The sequence below is a fragment of the Eucyclogobius newberryi genome, unplaced genomic scaffold (genome assembly GCF_026437365.1).
Source record: "Eucyclogobius newberryi isolate DKJ021-1_F unplaced genomic scaffold, fEucNew1.0.hap1 SCAF_6, whole genome shotgun sequence".
NCBI classification, from domain to species: domain Eukaryota; kingdom Metazoa; phylum Chordata; class Actinopteri; order Gobiiformes; family Gobiidae; genus Eucyclogobius; species Eucyclogobius newberryi.
The window spans coordinates 11,540,467-11,561,071 of NW_027316278.1; the positions used below are offsets into that span (position 1 = coordinate 11,540,467).

At 40.7% G+C, this 20,605-nt stretch overlaps 1 protein-coding gene across 1 annotated transcript in view; it reads right to left on the reverse strand.

Moving 5' to 3' along the window:
• The window catches only part of cux2b (cut-like homeobox 2b), a 193,888-nt gene extending 178,294 nt beyond the window's left edge, over window positions 1–15,594 (reverse strand). Inside the window, exon 1 of the mRNA XM_072432485.1 lies at window positions 15,370–15,594. Within this exon, the coding sequence (XP_072288586.1) occupies window positions 15,370–15,432 (63 nt within the window). The 5' untranslated portion in view covers window positions 15,433–15,594. The remainder of the gene's footprint in view (window positions 1–15,369) is intronic.
• Between the last annotated feature and the right edge of the window lie 5,011 nt (window positions 15,595–20,605).

Here is a 20,605-nt window from a genome sequence, read left to right on the forward strand (position 1 = left end):
ACCAATCCCGGCAGGGTACACTAATTAAACAGCCGAGCCCAGCACAGCCAACCAATCCCCACAGAGCAATTAAATCCATCCCCTCTAAAACACTGTGGAACCTGTCTGGGGAAAAGCGAGCGCAGGAGAGAGGGAGAGAGAGAGAGAGAAAGGGGGGAATATCATAAAATTCATCTTCGGGGGAGAAGAAAAAAAAACTATAGGGGGAATGCAGCAGGAGGCTAACAAGGGAACCAGGAAAACAGGCTCTTTTTAGTTCTTTGTTCTTTATTGAGGTAAAAAATGTATATATATTTATTTTTTTATTATTGTGTGTGTTTTTTTGGAGTATCCCGGTGGTGACAGTCATACATTATTATGTCAATCCAGCAGAACATAAGATGAATGTGAATGTCTGTAAAATTCTACAAAAAGTGCACAAATATCACCTTATACCTTTAATTCAAAGTTTACAACATTAACTTCATTTTATTTTATTTGTATAGGCTGAACCCCGCCTAAGGCCCAACGTCACTGGGATAGGCTCCAGTCACCCGGGACCCCTAACGGGAAAAAGCGGTAGAAAATGAATGAATGTATGAATGTAAAGGCTCATTTTGTAGTTCTGTTTTGATTTTTCTTTTTACAAGAAACGATATACTCAATATTTAGATTTTGCATATCTTCATAACAACATTCACAACATTACCTACATTTCGATACATACAGCCTGCCCAGTTCTTTAAGATTCAAAGTCCAAACGCCTGGTTATGGCCCCGGGGGAGACCACACATTGAAATGCATGCGTGGTGACCCCTGTGGCGATCAAAAGTTGCATATTTAATTAAGATTACAAGGGCCGGGAAGGATAGCCTCAAGGCCTATATTAGACCCGGCAGAGCTGCTAACACAGTTGCAAATCCTGATCGATAGCCCAATGCCCTCCGCTACCAAAGCAAATGAACAGGTGACAATGAAGGCATGACATCACCGGGCTTTTCAGGCGACAACAAAAGCGAGATAAGCCACATAAAGGCAAAGACGGAGGGAAAGGGCTCACGCTGCAAACTTGTTTAAAGCTAATTTAACACTTTCTATTCAAATCCTTACTTGCCAGATTCATGTTTTGACGTTCTATCCAAACATGTATTATGATTTGATATTTGAGCTTCAGTCATTTAGTCGATTAATCAGTAGATAGACCAACATTTTTAATAGTAGACTCATCATTTTATTGGGATTAGAAGGATTTATATGGATCACAGCAGACAGGAGAAGGCTTGGAGTGAGTTAGTTTAAAGATTTGGGAGTGAATTGTGAGTTTAATCTGCTCATTTACAGACGAAATACACTGTTTGCGAGTAGTTTTCAGCGTAAACATTTGTAATTGTGTGATTTCTTGCACTCTTTTGGTCGTGTCAGTTCACTTTGGGTCAAATACAGCCTCTGTTCATGAAGATACTGGTCATTTTCCTCTCAGACTTTACCAACTAAGGGCAGTTCTCATGTTTTGTGAGACAGCAGTCCTGGGGTTTTTTGCATTATAAGACTAAAAATGAATTTGGTCTTGGTTATTTTGAGGTAAACACAAGTAAACATGAAGCAAACACAATAAAGTAAAAGTACAATTGGCGAGATGGCAATTTAATTTGAATTTTTCTTGAAAACGTCGCCAAACTGTGTCTTCCAAAAAGCATTTTATGGTAATAATTAATAATTTTTGACATATTTTTGATCTGCTTATCATGGAAAAATTGTGAATCTGTACTCATATCCACAACATCGACGTACAAGTGTCCCGCAGCTCTGCCAACGAGCCACAAAACCCAAATCGAATCAAAAGCGACCCAGAAAAGATTACCGAGACACAAGCATAAACTGCATAAAGCGCACATTATGTCCAGTAACATCCATATTATGTCACATTTAACTTGTCTTACTGTCTACGTTCTTCTATATTTAAATACCTCCAGTGCGCAGACACTCCAGTAGTGCCGTGACAGAGTGTGAGGGTGTTTTGGTGTTGAGGAACTGAGGAACTGAGCGTCAAAGCCCAGAGGTGTGGACAACGAGACAGACTTTTACCTCCCCTCGCAGTATAAATCACCACCTCACCGCTTCACATCGCTAACTCCCCATTCCTCTCCATTAAATATGATTAACCGTAGCGTCTCGAAAACCTCTCGCTGCGACAGCTTTGAGGTCTCGTCTGCACCTTTCTCCCGGTGAAGTGGCGTAGATTAGATTTATTCCATTCGACTACAGTTGGTGATGAAGAGACTAATTAAGAGCAGGGGCGTAGTTGCCGTGAGCCAAAAGATAAAGCCAAGATGTGTTCGGTTTAGGGCTGTAACAAGATGCTCGATTAATCGCAAATCATCGCTCAATCAACTACTTTAGTGATCAACTAATTGTCATCATTATGCATGAAAATTACTCAGGAAACGTGAACATTGAGTGTTTTATAGAGGAAACACTATTCTAACTGTATATTTAATCAAAATGTCCTCAAGCTGCTGCAACTTCTGTGTCAAGATGTGTTAAATCTCAAATTCAGGGGCTTTTTGCAGACATAAATAAATTAACTATTAGGTTTTATGCCAGATTATTCGTTTTGTTTTGGGGTTTTTTAGTGTCAGTCCTTATTTTCTGAGAGAAGACATTTATGACAAAGCAAGAAATACACCCAAATGACATAAGAAAGTTGTGTTTTTGATGAAGAATCTGTTTTGTCAGTAAATATGTCCTCAAGCTACATCAGTTTAGCTTCATGTGGGTCAAATTTTGTAAAAAAAAAAAAAATCTCATGTTCACAGAATAATCTAATAGTAACATTAAAGTCAAGGTACACTTTATTGTCTCCGTAGGGCAATTCGCTCCTCTGATAATATTTTTGATGAATACGAACGCACCTGCTTGGTCATAACAAATGGCGTTTTAATCCTCCGTGGGCCGCGGATAGGTGGTCCTGCCCCGGTCTAGCCCTCGTCCCGCTTAAATGAGGACAAATGAGTGGCCCGGTAACACGGTCGCAGTGGCACGTAATGAGAGCGGTGAGATCCCCGTAGACGGTCTGTGTACAGGGTTAGTGAGGCATCCATCTCACAAGTGCAGCGGGCCCGGAAAAAACCCTTCACTTCACAGCGACCAGCCAACGAGAACAGACGCACGCAGCAACCATGAAAACGCCGGGAGCATTTTTTTTGCCTTAGTCGTCACGCGATTTTGGAAAACTTGTCTGTTTGAAAGTTTGTGTACCGTGGCGATACGTAGGCCCATCACCGTGATTAAATATCGACTTATCGGTCATTCAATATCAGCCGGAACAATAAGGTTTGGGGCTGATAAACAAGGGTAAAGGGTGTTCTTGTTCACCTGGGGCCCATGGCAAGGAGTCAAAATAGATCAGAATAATTACAAATTAGGATCGGGATTTTAGGATTGTCTAATTTTGACTTTACTTGGTGCATTATATATATACCTGTTTTAAATATAAATGATAGTTTCACACCAATCCAGTAGCTATTTGAGGAGAAAAGTTTTTTTTTAAATCTGTAGAAGATGACAGGAAGTGACATCACACCAGGAACACTCCTTTGTTTGCATAATTTACACAAAATAAACAACTTTTTTCACCCGCTAAACAATAATTCAACAAAATGAAGGTGCTTTCATTTAGTTTTATAGAAGAGTTTGGGTCCAGTGGCTGCTGGGTAATTTCTTAGTGTGATGTCATAAATTGCAACCAGGAAGTAACCAAAAAAAATGTGTTACCTGTATTCTGATTTTTAGCTACGTTTCAAATATCTTAACTGCATTTTAGTTCAGTGAGCAGTCCAACTCATCATAGACACTTCAAACCCATGAACAGAAAGCATGTAATGAGGGCCCCCCAAGATTTATACCCAGGGTGCATCATTTCGCGCTACAACCGTGAGCACAAATACAACAAAATATACTCTCTAAATATAACAGCAGGACTGGACAGAGAAGCCTCCCTTCACAAACACTCCACTTTTTAACACCGCAATGTGATCTACCTCTCCTTTGCGTCTTCCCGGCTCAATATAGACAGACGAGGAATGGAAAAACGGCGCATGAGGGACCGCCACAGACAGCTGAGACATAATGGTTTGGCCGATGGAGAGCGAGGGCGAGGGGATTCATTGTAAAGCTGCTAAAATGAACAAGAAAGGACCAGTGCTCGATACACGTCTGCTGCGGCATCAAGACAGTCAAAACAAATAAAGCCAAGGCCAATGTAGAGGCACTCTGCTCGATACAGACTCACTGAGGAGGACGCACGCTGTAGAAAAGAAAAAACGCTTCAAGGCGCTGTGCGTAGTTTCTTTCACCCCAGAAAAAAAGACATGTTATTTCAACCCATTTTACTTTTTTATGAATCCAATCTGACTGCATTTTTGTTGGCTTTATTAGACAGGTGATGAAAGTGTGAAATGGGGGATAAGAGAGAAGGGAGGACATGCAGTAAATTGTCGGGGTTAGGATTTGAACTCGCGACACTCCGGCTATGCTGTGCTTTAACCACTAGACCACCGGGCAGCACCATTTATTTATTTTCTACTGATTAAGGCTTCATTTTCTAAGATTTTTCATGCAGGTTTCAATCCATTTCACTCAAAATCATTGCAGATTCTGATTTGACGACCAATCGCTCTTGTGTTTGTTTCGCTTTCCTTTGTTTTTGTTGTTGTTTCCAGCGCAATTTTCCTACTTCACTGCCAGACAGATCCAAAAGGTACACCTCAACGACGCAAATCAAGATTTTTCATTCAAGTGCGTTATCGCAAGTAGATAACGCTTCTTCTTTTTTTTTGTACCGCCTGTCTTTGTAACCGAGCCCCAAAGCCATTAGCGCTCCCCACCGGACACTGCTGGCTGAGAGGGAGGAACCCACCACCACCACCACCACAAAACCAGGCAACCCTCCTCCGGCGCACTAATGTGTCCCTGAAGTTTTGTTAAAGCCGTTATTTACTCCTACAAAAGCAATTGCGCCAGCCTAGGGGCGCGGGAATATGCTGCGGGAAGGTATGAGAAATCCAGAGTGTTCGTCTCTGTCAAGTAGGGCCAAGCGCTTTCAGCTCACGCCGTGTTCACATTTTAGACATTTTACAGGCAGATTGCAACAAACGCCGTCCAATTAGTCGAACGCCGTCCTATCGTTTAAAAGATTCGACTCATGCGAGAAGAAAAGCCGGGAATTGTTACAGCATTGGCACTTACCTTTGGCGGTTCTTTGTCGACGACGAAGCGGAGTCGCAGTTAACATTTAGGAACATAGGAACTAGAAGAAAGGGCAACAGTAACAGAGCGAAACAGTGTTGAGTAATAAAGCAGAACTATTGTTTGATGACCATAAATGTATAGAATGCAGATGTAAACAAGAGTAGATCATCACTCACAAACCAAATTTCTATGCGACAAAAGCGCAGCCATTAAGACAATTTGGACAACAGTAAGATCCCCACATTTGGACTCGTTAGAGAGTACGTTAACACTTAATATAACGCTTCTGTTATATTTCCCGCTTATATCAGGTTGCCTAATTATTAAACAGCTGGGCCCCTGAATAACACCAATAACAAACGCTCATTAGAGGATGAAGAAAAAACGTATCTGCGGAATAATGTCAATCCAGACCATAAGCGGCAAATAACGGATAATTCAATGGCTGCTCGTTTATCATTGGTGATCAGTGCGTGAGAAAAGAGCTGCCCAAACCCCATGGCAACCTTAATGTATAAAAGAAACTATCTAGTACACAATGTATTTCAATAAAAAGTGAGCAGTTTGAGGCTAATCTGGTTTAAGAGTTCTGCATCTTTAGCAACTTGATGAAATCCATCTTTTCAAGAATAGTATCACTAAACCAGAGTCGTTTTTCCCACAAGCCAGTGCAAGCTTAACGTTCACAGTTTTTTGCACTTTCTTAATGTTTGATAATATATTTTTTCACAACTAGTGTACGACTTATTATGCCTTTTTTTCTAGTATTTAGTGATAAACTATAGCAAAAATGGACGATTATCTAACATTTTGTTCATTGTAAAGTGCATATTGGTTTAAACGGCTTGTAATAGAAATGGGAAGCGGTTCTCAGTAGCAAGCGTTTACTTGGTTTTATTGTTAACAAATTGATACGCAATATTCCTGAGCCTTACTCCTGATTTGGAGAGTACGTTTTTTTGAATAAAAGCAAGTAGGGGGTAGGTGAAACAGGAATTTTCTGAGCAAACCTGCGGGAATCAAAATACAACTTTGAGTAAATGATGAGGAAACATCGTTATAACAAGGTCAAAAGATCATTCAGGTTGAGTTTGCGTTACATGTCGCCTTTAAGCTTAAGGCTTTGGCACCACAAAATACCGAACATTTAAGAAGTCCCGTAAGCAAGAAGCATGTTTGGTTAGCCTGACAAACAAGCTAGGCTAGGCTAGGCAAGGCTATTTGAAGAGCACAATTTGTACACAAGGCAATTCAAAGTGCTTCAGCAGCTCTGACACTCATTGTTCAACAACTACAAGACCAAATGCAGACTTTTGTACATTTACCGTGCCAAATACAGACACAAAAAAGAATAAAGTTGTCGAACTGCCCACATTTGCATCCAAGCATGCTAAAGTTAGCTGTGGGCTAAATGCTAGCGCGATGCTAGCGCCGCCTGCTGCAATCAACATCTACAGAACCATCCAGTTATTTTCCTGGGGTAACGCAACGTCAACTTCCACTAAGACTCAGTTGTGACTCGACTTGAATTGAATTAGTGCTTAAAATACATCAAATTCACTAGGAAACGTATTAGAAGAGGAAAAAAGTTGTGTTTCCCATTGAATCAACGGAGAACTTCCCCCACGACAGACCACGACCACTAATTTGACACGCTGACATCTGAATCCACACTATATCGAAACCAAATAGAGTCAAGCGGCTGTACGCAGGGTATTTGCAACAGCTCTTTTCTGCAAAACATGGGGAGACCTCTGCTAAGAAATGCAACCAAAGTAGAGAACGTCTTCAGCGCTAATCGTAATTCTTTATGCAATTTCCCTGAACCTTTTCCTGGCGTCATCACAGCTCCTCATCTGAAATTGCTGTAGACAGTAACATCATCAGACATGGCCTTATCAAAGACGCACACACACATACATTACGTAGAGGAGCCGGCAAACATGGAGGCTGAGCTAAATGATTGGATAGGTATGGAAATCTACTTGAGGGAAGGTCAAAGTGATTAAGCTGACATTACTGACGGCCTCGCTCTTCCTCATACACACATTTGTCATTCCAGCTCCGCCGCCGCCGCTTTGAAGTCTCTACCACTAAAGCTACACGCCGAGGTTAAACAGCTTATGTCCTCAAGTCGGTTCCACTACTCTTCTCCACTTCTCTTTTATCTGCACGACTTCTAATGACTGAATTCAGACTGTTAATCGTGATTGGAAATAGGTTTAGAGTTTAATATATACCGTGGCAAAAAATGAAGTTATTTCTTATAGCTATTTCTTGAACAATCATTAGTTTAGTTTATTGAGCATGATTATTTAGAATGAATTAAGGTGCACGTTATTGATCTAACGAACATAAACAAGACAGACTTTTAGTAAGTGTTTTCCGATGAAGAGCTCGCAAACGTCTCCATTTCTCCAGATATCATCGCATCGTCTGGAATGTTCCACAGTATTGGCAATACACTTTCTATGAACCAGGAAATGCCACAAGGTGATGTTACAGGTCAGGTCTGTGAGACCGCAAGCAGTAAGAGGGTATGTTTCTCAAACCGTTTTACCTGTTTTTACATGTAATGAATTAAAAGCTCTTTGCTCTTTCTAATTATAGATATATTATTATCAGAATCAGAATCAGAATATATTAAATATATATTATTATTTATTCTCTGCAAAGCAGGAAGTGCGCTGTTAGCATGCTAGTTGCTGTTAGCTTTACAGTGAATGCAACACTTGCTCTTGCCGCGACGTGAACTTTAAAATTCATTGCTGTGAATAAGAGAACTAGTTCTGTTTTTTATGATCGGGCACAGCGCCTTTAAAGGGAACATTGAACAATAAAAACACCTGTAATTGAACAAATGCATTTAATATTAATATAGTTTAATATCATGCGGTGGTGCAATGGTTGAAGACAATACACATGTGTGGTTGCTGCCATCGGCATCGGGGGCTCGATTACCAGCCTCAACCATTTGCCGAATGTCTCTCTCCTCACTCTCTCCATTTCACACAACTGTCCAGTCTTAAATCTTATACGATTTAATACCATACGGTGGAGCATCTGTGGTTACACTTCTTGTGAATGTTGGTTAACTTGCTTCTCTATTGTTGACTGTTTCATTGTTTGATTTTCTAACTTTCGACTAGTAAAATCAACAATTGGAAAATGGAAAGCCCTGCGAGGCAAGTGTTTTTGGGCTCTACAAAATAAATTGAATTGAACATCCCAGACAAAGCAACATCTCCATGGTGACAGACACCAACATCAGTAAAAGTTACATGGCCCAAGAATTTCACTGACAGAGGATTAGCTGTAGACCGCTCGATCTGATCACTGGTAATTTAATACGATTGGATCTTAATCTGATGAAAACTGCACTGCCCAAGTTTAGAATTTATCCAAACTTTATTATTGAAGCTTCGGACTTGTAACTTGTAAAAGCTCTTCTAGGGACAGACATAGCAAATAAATGAAAAGGTTTTAGTAGCCACATTTTTAAAGTATACTTGTCCCTATCAAAAAATAAATCACTCAAATGAAATAAAATAAATCATTGATAAAACGCCCCGTGTCATGTTGTCAATCTGCACCGCGCTGAACACCACAGTCACACACCACACACGGGTACATACAAAGACGAGGCGTTCGCTCAAGGACACAACGGCAGCATCGTCTTCACACCGTCGCACCCGCAGTTCAGCGCGAGCAACGCCGCCGAAACAAAAGCGTCACATCTCGACTATGGGTCACGTTTAGGCGTCTCGAAGCGTTCAATCATGTCAGCAGAAACAGTACACAGACGGGCTCATTCATGTCACAATGCGATTACTCAGAGCCGTGCCACATTACCAATATCAGCAAACAAATATGTGAAAGCATGAATGAAACGCAGGGACACGGACCAATTTTCACAGCCAATTTGACGTCGCGGGCTCGTAGCGTGTGTGCGTGTGCGTTTCTGTGTGCGTTTGTGTTTGTGTGTGTTTGTGTGTGTGTGTGTGTGTGTGTGTGAGCGAAACTGGCACCGGCTCGGGCTGGCAGGGAGAAGGCAGCCAGGCTCACAGGCTGAAGCAAAGCAATTTCACTGTTTGGCAATGCTGTGTGGATTAGAGCTGACACCCGAGTAACTGAGTCATGCTAAATGTAGTACAATCACAAGCTTTTGTTCCTGATCTAAAAAGGCCCAGCCGCTACGACCGCAGCAACGTGTGGAAACGAGGCGACAAATAAAGCGCTATTTCGCCCTATGAGCCCAGCATTGCGACATCTGAACGACACAACAGAAGGATTGGAGTTTGCGAGTTTGCCGGCGACGATGAAAAAAAAAAAAAAAGGCTCAAACTTTGGAAGAGAGGCGTTTGAAAAAGTACTGCTCCGTGGCTTTGATGTGTCTGTTTTTCGGGGGGGACTTTTTGCCAGGCGACTTAAAAGCAGGCAAGATCTGAGTATTTGGATCGGAAATTAGGGCGGAAACAAGCAAATCGATGAATCGTAACTGATCGTCAACTCATAGTGATCGAATAATCGTTTTCTGCACTATACGTGGACGCCATTGAAAGAGTCTATGAATTTGACGCTAGAAACTTGTGAAATTAGCGTTAATCTCGAAGAAAACGTTCTCCAGCGGCATCTCTTTAGCTTCATCTTGGTCAAATTGGGTCAAAATATTGTGTTCACGGGCCTTTCGCGGTCCAAACAACTACAAATCATCGGGGAAAAAATGACAGATTAATCGATTACCACAACAATCGTCAGTTGATTCAAATATATAACTGAAAGGCCAAGTGAATGTATTTCTTTTAACTGACAACTGATTTACATTTCAATCGGATCAGAAACCACAACTCAAGTCGCTTAAACCTGCTGCTATTGCCAAACCAAATTTCCCCAAAGAACAATATAAAAACTTGCTTTGATGCCCTCTTTATAATTCCCTTCCGTGCAGTCTTAAAGGGCATGTTAAGGTAAAATAAGAAAGCGTGATAAATGAACTACGTGCAATTTTCAGCTGATAATATTAGCCTAATTCGCCCGCACTTCACTGTCTCACTTCTCTCCCACTTTGCTTCCTCCTCTCGCTCTCTCATTGGAGTTGTTTTTGGGCCTGGCAGGACACACCGTGACCCGTCCTTTCGCAGCTCGCCCACGGAAATGCCATCTGGCCCGAGTGAATGATTACCACAGCAACGGGCGAGCGACCTAACGCCAGCAGGAGCCAAGGTCAGTCTCCCCCCTCCAAACCAGGCCGTCCCGAGGTGAGGAGAATTATTCATCCTGTAACACGGACAAAAACTACATGCTCGGCGGCGGCGGCGGGGACAACAAGGAAACGGAGCCCTGAATGGTGTGACTGAAGTACTCAACGAGGCAGTAGCCGAGGAGTGTGGTACAGAGATGTCACGCTAGCAAATGTGTTATGTTTAAAGAAAACAACAACATAGTTTTAGGTTTATTTGCGATTGTTCGACCAAATAACAGTGAAATCCGTCCTTTTCTTGAACTCCCATTGTCCAACACGTTTTATTTAATCTAAAGTTTGTGACCAGCTGTACGGAGTCAAACTTTCTGAATAACTACAGTATTTTGCGGATTATAAGTCGCACCTGAGTATAAGTCGCACCAGCCAAAAAATGCATTATAGAGAAGAAAAAAACATATGTAAGTCGCACTGGAGTATGAAATGCGGTTACAAGTGTGAAAATAACAAATAATATCACATATAAGTCGCTCCAGAGTATAAGTATATACATATAGATATAAGTATAAGTTGCATCCCGGTCAAAACTATGAAAAAAGGTGCAACTTATATAATAAGGTAAAACTTATATATACGAAAATACGGTAAATAAAGTTACTGTGACAAAAACATCACAGTCACGTCACATCACAACGTCACAATGTCACATCACATCATTTAGATGTTTTCTTGGATAAAAGAGTGAATAAGAAATACTACATTTTTCGTCTAAAAATGCAATTCTTTGTGTGATCAGATTTCAGGGGGGACCAGTGCTACCTCGGATCACGAATTATATAAGTATTTTTGATATTTTGGCACAACCCTAGATACAAATCGTAGTTAGATCTGTGATTAACCTGAACTTAACGAGAACAAAATGTATTATGAAACGGACTCAACCCAGAACTAAATCCAAATTATTACATTTAATTTCCCACAGCTGAACCAGAACTAACCACTTGTACTTCAACATGTTCAACCAAGTTCATTTTTTCTTTGATTCCGCCTCGTTTACAGCTTAAACCGTGCCCTTTAACTATTCTACTGAGAACAAACATCCCCCAAAACCACAATATCATCCACTCCACTGACAATTGTTATGGCATCAAATCTGCACATTTATCTGATCCAACAGCGGACGTTTCGCGAGTGACGGAGAGTTGGAACATATTAGTGTCACATGTCAAATAATCGTTGACCCCATGCAGCTGGGCGAGCACTTTAGATTGGAAATGATTGCAAAGGAGAGTGTCAAGAAATGCGCTGCGCTTAACGAGAGATCAGCGGGGACGAGGAAGTGTTCTGATGGCAAACCTAAAGAAAACGGTGTCTTTAAGTGTAAGGCTAATGAACGGTGTTGTGTCTAAACGTTTATGGCGCGTCGTCTCGTTACATGTCCGTCAAAATACACGTGTTTCTTAAGAACATTTTGGTGTGATTTGCAGCAATAAACGCCACTTTCTGCATAAAATAGTTGGTTTTCATCTAATATACATCGTATCACTAGGATTATTTTACTAGTCGGCTAGTCAGCGATGATTTTTTTATTAATTCAAGTCAAACTATTATTTTTATTGTACATTGAGACTTCAAATACATTTGTAACCTAATAAAAGTTTAAATTTGGTGACTGAAGACTTTTAGACAGAGAATGTTTGAGAATAAAGTGAATTGTTGAGGAAAATCTTGAAAATGTTGGTGTAATAACGCCACTGTCTTTGTTATAAAAGGTATTTTTGTATTCTTATCTGTATAGTCCATATAACATTTACGAAAAAGCTACTAAGATGTTTTTTTAATGGTCGACTAGTCTCGATTGGACGATTAATTGTTACTCGGGGTGTTCGTGGTTAACCAATTAACTGTCACTAGGTGCTTAACCCAGTGAAGATATTATGCCCGATTAACTGGCACGTTTCATTTTGCCTTCTGTAATTCCAAAGAGAAATCAATTGCGCAGCCAGATGGCGCTCATGTGCCTCATACCACTGTGAAGCCTCACTTGGAGTGAAAAAAGTTTACTGAAACTCCAAAACAGTGGATTTATCTGATAAAGACTGAGCAAATCTGCCTGATTATGTGTGTTCATGGACTAATATTAATCAAATATGGTTTATTTAACATGGATTTTACATTAGCGAAGAAAACAGTCTGGATTATTTTGCTTTTGCATCAGATGGAAAATGATCAGTCTTTTACCTGCACATGCTAAGGTAACTTTAGCCACTTTACAACATGCCTCTTGAATAAACAGAGCTTTATCCATAATAACTACAACAGTGTGTCGAAACAGCGTTTATATGAGCTTTTATTCAGCTGGTTTTGCACAGTTCAAAGTCACTGTCACTGCTTTGGCTTTACATGGTCTAATTGTGACTCGCATGGCATTGACGTCACCGATTAACAACTATTGATCGCCAAAGGCTCCAACTATTGGTTAAAAAGCATTGAAACTGTGCAACTCTAACTGTTACAGCCCTAATACAAATGATAAGTCAAGTTGATTGATGCACTGAGCGGCGTGTGCATTCCATATGTCAATGTAGATCATACTTTTGTGATTATATTTGGCAAAGTTCTGTCATTTCCGGACGCCCTCGACACGCTCATCTCAGCTGCTCCCGGACCTCGGCGACATGCAGTTTTGAGGAGGTTCACTTGGACTGATGATATAACGAGATACACAATCGTTTTTGGCTTGATTTTCAGAGTGTGTTTTGAGATTTTTTGGGAAAAGTCATTAAAAGCATAACAAGCAAACTAATTAATTTCCCTTTAATGGCAGAAATGCTGTGACCAATATCAGAACGAAACAATAAACACCTTTTAAAAAAGAAAAATTGGCTCTGCGCTTGTTGCGGTGTACATGCTAGGTTTACCTTTAAATAGGTTTAACAGGATATTTCCCTAGACATAGAGAATATTTAAAGACATTTATAATAGGGTTGCACAATATATTGCAGATAATCGATAAGGTAATGACATTAAGGTCCTAAATCTTACAAAAATGTACTGTATCACCATTCTGGGATTTTCCTTATTTAATCGAAATTAACATTGATTTATTCTGTTTATCTTTTATTTTGACTTTGACTACTAACTTAAGGCATGAGCATAATTGTTTAACTATTGTGTCAAAATAGCAGAAATATCAGCTGCTACTCTTTTTTGAAAGTTTCACATAACTTTAGTTTTTATTTCCATTTTAAATCAGCTCTTTTGTGGCATTTTCTACTTTGAACGATAAACTCAATATTCAAATTTGTGCATATCTTCAAAACAACACTCACGATAGTATCTACATTTCGATATATTGCCCAGCCAGCAAACACATATTGCAATAAATCCCAATATCGACCTAATTTATTTTACATAAGCCTGTGGGGTGAATTCAAAGGAATGCAGGGGCCACTCAATAGCCTACATTAAGGTTTGATTTCCCTACAGTGGGCTCGTGCGCGTTATGCTGGCCACTGACTCGCCGCTAACCATCTTTATTCTAAGCCCTCTACGTCACCGCCCTGACACTGGGTAATGGCTCTTCATCCTGGAGGGGCAGTTCAGCTTCAGCTGCTCCGTAAAGAAAACCTTGAAAGCGCACATCAAAAGCCACAACGCTGCTCTGTGTTCCCCTCTCCACCGCGGAACAACACGCATAATAAGCCTTTATGTTGAGGATGGAGCCGGCCCGGAGCAAACAGCACACGACCCGCGAAGACACGCGAGAGCACCGCGCCACATGCCGCGGCCACCAGATCTCATTTGTGCTCCTCGCCGGGCTTTTCCAGCGCGCAGGACCCGGACTGCCGTGGACTGCCTGCTCCTGTCATTTCTTATGTTACAGAACATCAATCAGGCGGCGCAGACGGTGCCCTTGCGCCAGCACAGCCTGATTTACAAACATTAGCGGGGAATACAATTACACCCCCCCCCCCTTCCCCTTCCTCTGGCCGGCCGCGCAGCAGCAGCCCTTATGCGGCTTGAGCAGGAGCAGAGGCGGGGGTGCTCGGTGCTCGGCGGACACTGGAGGAGAGCAGCGGTTTAGCCTTTTCATGACAACATTGGTGTGAAGCAGGACACGCCATTGCGACCCGTCCGCGGCTGTGCTTCAGAGAGACAACTTTGAGCCCCGCTGCTGTTTAAGCTGACTTGACATTTAGGCTAATGCGTTACACGGTTAAGGGCGGCCGTTACAAACAGAACCCGCTCACCTGCCGTCGCCTCCACGCGCGTTCACTTAAGCGCAGACATTATGCGCCCGTGACACCGTCCGTAGCCCTCGCGCGCTCGCAGCCACGCAGTCAAAACAGTGCACAATCACGTCAATAGTCCACGCTCCGCTCGCAAACACCGCGATCATGTGCGAATCGCCCCCTTAGGACAAACACGGCACATCAAACTTTCCTCGCCGCGAATCAAAACTTACTTTCGATAAATAACGTGCTTTTCTCTGCGCACGGGGAATGCAGCTGGAGGAGCTCTCCACCTCAACGCGCTAAACCGCATCAAAAAACACACACACGGGGGGAAAAAAAGTTCCAGCAGCCCACACGTCCACGAGCCGCCGCATTAAAAGTTTCCCTAGCGCGGAACCGGCGGTGCTGGCGGCGGTGCGCGAAGTGCGAGAAGCGGGCGAAAAGGCTGCGGCGCGATCGGAGCAGTGCTGTCCGCGGTGCTGATGCCGGAGCGGCGCCGGGGCTGTGCAGGCTCCGCGGTCGCTCTGATCAATGAGTGAACTGAACAAAGCCAGTACAGGGATCAATTTCTAATAACTATCGATGCAAACGCGGCTCCCGTTCGCCCCAAAACGCGCCGAAACGGCCCCGCACGCAGCCCGGCGCACGGAGCAGACGTTCCGCCACGACGCCGGACCGACGGAGGTGGGTAAAAGCACTAACCTGGAGCCGCCGTAGATCAAATTTCTTCCAATATTGAAACATCGATCCTACATCGGCGGCCATCTTGGGGGATATTGAGGAGATTTTTTTTTTTTTTTCAGCGGCTGCAATAAATATGTGGGCTGGATTCCCCCTTGTTTAAGCAGGTCCTACTTCAAGAAACAAGTAGCGGCTCCTTCCCGACACAAAGTCCGCAGATGTGTTTGACAAGTCTGCTGCTGCCGGCATGTTGTTGTTGTTGTTTTTTTGCGTGCGCGAGGGACGCCACAGAAGTAAGAGGTTTTAACACAACAACGAGAAGACTACAAAAAAAAAAAAAAAAGAGGGGAAAGTGTCAAAGAGGCTGCCCAAAAAAAAAAGTAGTGAAGGCGAGCGACGGGATCCGCACGCGCCTCCGCCACATTAACTGGACAATTGCACTTGATTTCGCTCTGGCAAAGTTATCAATACTGACGCAAAGCCGAGGGTTGATCGATTGCGTCTGGGTAGGAAAAAAAAAAAGAAAAAAGAAAAGGGGGGTTGGAAGGAGATGATGTGTGGATTAGCGTAGAGTTCAGGGAAATTAGCCAAGCCTCCTTTTTTTTAGCGCGTGTTTATGAGAGAGGAAGGCGCAAAGAGTGCCGCACGAGCCTGTGCCGTGGGTAACGGGACTTTCTTCAGCGTTTAACACAAGTATGAAGTGTAAGCTGGCTTTTGTTTTGTCACCCACGTGGCAAATGCACGATTCACCGCCCAATCTTGACATAAATACACAGAAATAACCAATTTATTCACGTTTAAATGGAAAGGACATGTCAGAGTTTTGCGCATTTACTCACATTATGCGTGTATAGTACATGTTTACATTTTAGAACAATGATTGTATATAAGTGAAAGTATGTTTTTATGGTGCACTGTTTGTTTGTTTGTTTGTTTGTTTGTTTGTAGAGCACAATCCGTAAACACAAAGTAATTCAAAGTGAAAGGAAAGAGAAATGCGTTAAAATGACAAAAACAAACACATGAAAACATGAATAATTTGTATAACATTTACTTTAAAAGAGAAACGTGCAGATTAAACACTTTAAGTCATGTACACAGCTAAACAGAACTGATTTTAGTCCAGATTCAAAAGTTGTTACATTAATTAGAATAGAATAATCTTTGTTTTAGTATAATTCATGCCACTTAGACACTTAGACACTTATACAGACTTTTTAAATGGTCAAAATGTTCAAGAATTTCTGCTGGTTTTTACAAGAACTGCACATTTTTCCTTGTGCATTCTCAAATCCACGATGTGTATTGCCCACACTTGCACTTAACAGACGCGTTTGGGCACAAAGAGCCACTTTTGAGCTTCTCTTCTATTGATTCGCATCGATTTCGAGCCAGACCGCAGATTCTCCTCCAGCAGATGTTTCACTTGTCTATTCTAATAAAGCGTGTGTGTGTGTGTGTGTGTGTGTGTGTGTGTGTGTGTGTGTGTGTGTGTGTGTGTGTGTGTGTGTGTGTGTGTGTGTGTGTGTGTGTGTGTGTGTGTGTGTGTGTGTGTGGAGAGGGGGGAGAAAAAGCCTCATTCCTGTGGTGAGAACAGCCCGCCTGCGGCGCCCCCTGCCGGTGTGAAAAGGAACACTAGAATCGCCATGCAATTCTCCATTTGTCTTAATACAGTGTTTTTCAACTTTTTTTTTTTCTTTTTGATTCTGCAGCACACTACCAACTAAGATTATACCAAATCACATATTTTATGAGAAAAATGTGGTATAAAACGGAGAAAATGTAATTCATGCCAGTCAATTTAGCAACAATGACGGTTTTGGATTTCCTTTTCGGGTTAGAAGTTGGCTCTGGGCACTACAACAATAATATACCATTACAATATAATGGTAAATTATTCAGTTTATCTTTTGTTTACTCAAATTGGACATTCTTTCAATGTGCAATCGTTGAAAATTAGGGACCTAGAATGTAAAAGAAGTAGTTTTGTACAATGAAAATGATCTACTCAAGTAAAAGTAATGCAGTACATGTTTAAAAATGTGCTTTTAGAGAGAGAAGTAAAAGTATTTCAGACAGATTTTGAGAACTACGTCAAAAATGGTGAAAATAACAGATTTTTGTTCAACAGAAATGTCTGAATCAATTTTCAAAATTTTCAGCAGCTGTTTTTACTTAAACACTTTTCGATGTGTCTTTTACTTTTGTGCTTCGTTTAATACTTGTACTGTTCAGAGTACGACAGAGACTCACACAAAAACATTTCAATCGGCTGCATAATGTCTACAACTTCAAGGGCAATGTTAATAAATACAGTTTACACTCAAATTCAGACGACAATGAAAAGATTCTGGCGTCAAATTATGGAATTACTTGATTTTGTTTGTGTCAGTGTTCCAGCCTGATGAAATCTAGAAGAAATATAAAAAAATATACATGATGAACTGTCAAAACAATGAAAAGTGTTAAGTTGTATTGGTTATTGAGTTCATTTATTGAAAACATTATTAACACACAACAGGAAACAGACATTTAAAATTATTATTATACAGCATCTTTCATTTAGGTCTTGGTCATTTATTCTCGCTTTAATTTGACATTTGGGAGGGAATAAATTGCATGTTTTCTACAACATTTAGCGATTTCATGCTTTGTAAATGTTAGAATCGTTCAAATTGTAGGTACAAATCAATTATTTTGGAACATATTTGTGATGAGAGAACTATAGCTGAAGACGAGGTTCTGAATGTCAGTGGGACTTTCCTGGTTAAATAATGAAGAATAGAATAAATAAAAGCAATAAATGACAGTGTTAATATTAGTACTGTTTGATATTGTAGTGTAGTTGTCGCGAGTGACCCAAGTCTGCATGAATCTGAATAATGTGACTAGTTTATAATTGTAATAGTGTGTACCCCGCCTAAGGCCCGAAGTCGCGACCCCGAAAGGGAACAAGCGGTAGAAAATGGATGGAAAGATGGAAAAACCCACCACAAGACCTTTATCAATCAATCAATCAATCAATCAATCAAGTGTATTTATAGAGCCCTTTACGACACACAGTGACCAAAATGCTTTCCAATCAAGTACAAAGTGTGTAAAATCATAATAAAATACATTCATCAGAGTAAACAAAAAACTGCAAATAAATATGTTTTGAGCCTGGATTTAAATTAAAAAGGTCAAAGTCTGTGACGGAGCGCGTTTATATCAAACACAGAGACATTATTCAATCGATTATTCATCAAAAATGTCAAAAACAAAACATAATTTCATCTTTTTATCACTAAATCAATACAATTTCCTCAACATATCTCTCCGTTTTGAAAGTTTGCGACAAAGTTTTTCATTTTTCTTTCTGAAACCAATTTCTACACATAAATATTGACAGTAAAGTTAATTTGCGCTGCACTTGAACTGAAAACTGCTGCACAAAGAGTCATTTGTGAGCCGTGGAAAACTTTTTCATCTGTTTCTGCAAATGAACTCGTCGCTTTATTCGTAAGTATTCTCTTTTTAGAAGCTTTCGATCACTGCGTTTCAACCATTATCGGGTTAAGAATGTATTTAAAAATCAAAACGTGCAAATAATCGACAAATCAGGAAAATAATCACAGAAATGTAGAATATCCTGTTGGCAGAAGTAAAACAACACGTGGAGTTAGAGGTGGGCAATATGTCGAAATGTAGAGAATATCGTGAATGTTGTTTTGAAGTTGGGCTGCAACAACTTAGTTACCACTAATCAATCGTAAACTGGTCCATACACAGGTTCCAAAACATGCCATGAGCTGAAATAATACGTTTTATAACTCAAATTGAGGCGCAATTGTATGAAAATGACACGGAAAATGTGTAAATTACACGTTATTTGAAGGAAACACTCTTTGTGCTCCACCAGGATCCTCAAACGGCTTCACTTCAGCTTCTTCTGGTCAAATTGCAGCTCTGATTTGAAAAAGTGCAAAAATTTAATATCGAGAGTATCATTTATAGCAAAAAAAATGCAACAAAAAGAGCTGATTAAAAGTAAACATGCCAAAAGAAAAGTCATGTTGTAAACTGTGAAATGAGTAAAATGTGCTATTCCTGCACTTTTTCTGATTCATTTGACAGACATTTCACATTCTTCTGACAATTAAACCTCCATGAATGCATTTAAAGACATGTTTTAACACATTTCTGTTGGATTGACACAATATCGTCATCGGTAAACTCCAAAAACACATTGATATATTGATTTCCGTCAATATCCTTCGCCTCTAAATGAAGTTCCGCTGACACGACGACACTCGTAAGACTTTTCCAGCTCTGATGTCGTCTTCTGCCATGACGTTCATCAATACTCGCACGTACGCATCATCAAAAACCCGCGTTTAATCCACTTTGCACCGCACGCCTGTTCTGGTTGATGTGCCCTCATGAAAACCAGCCCGAGCTAGACAATAACACTGGCGTGATTCATATTTTTAGCTCCTCGGGGGACACTGACATATTCCTCCGCTGCGCACAAACACCTGAGAGGAAAAGGGAAGGGTGGATTATTAAAAGTTTTGCTTATTGCATTTTATTTGTGGCTCTAGGGCGACGCTCCAACGCGAGATTCAAATACAACTGGAAAGACGGTGATGCATCAGGCTGGTGGTGTTTGCACGACAGCTACTGGCACGTTTAAAGTTTCTATAAGTCGTTAAGAGGAATCTTGAATGATGACTAAATGTGTGCTTTTATGGCTTGAATATTAAACCCTCTAATTCGCTTCTGAACCGACTGTACCAACTCATGGTTACAAGGGATGGATCGGGAGAAAGGGAAAAGGTTCACAAAGGTAAAATGGTGTTAGTATCAATGTTAGTGTCACTTTAGGATAAGGCAAGTTTATTTGTAGAGCACAAATCGTACACAAGGCATTTCAAAGTGCTTCACACAACAAGAAAAAAATGCATTAAAATCACAAAAAGATGCATTAAAATCACAAAAAAATCCATTAATCCCACAAAAAATGCACTAAACTCACAAAAAGATGCATTAAAATTACAAAAAGGCACATCCTTTATAACTATTTATCAATCAAAGACAAACAAACTAACCATTTACAAGGATTAGGATAAGGCTTAAGGATAGTTAATGTGAAAGTGCCTTTGACAGGTCTTTACGTTGTTGTGATGTCATCAAGTACAACCAGAAAGTGAAATTATAAAACCTAAAAAATGAGCTATTCTTTAATAAAAATGTAATAATTTTTAACTGCATTTTA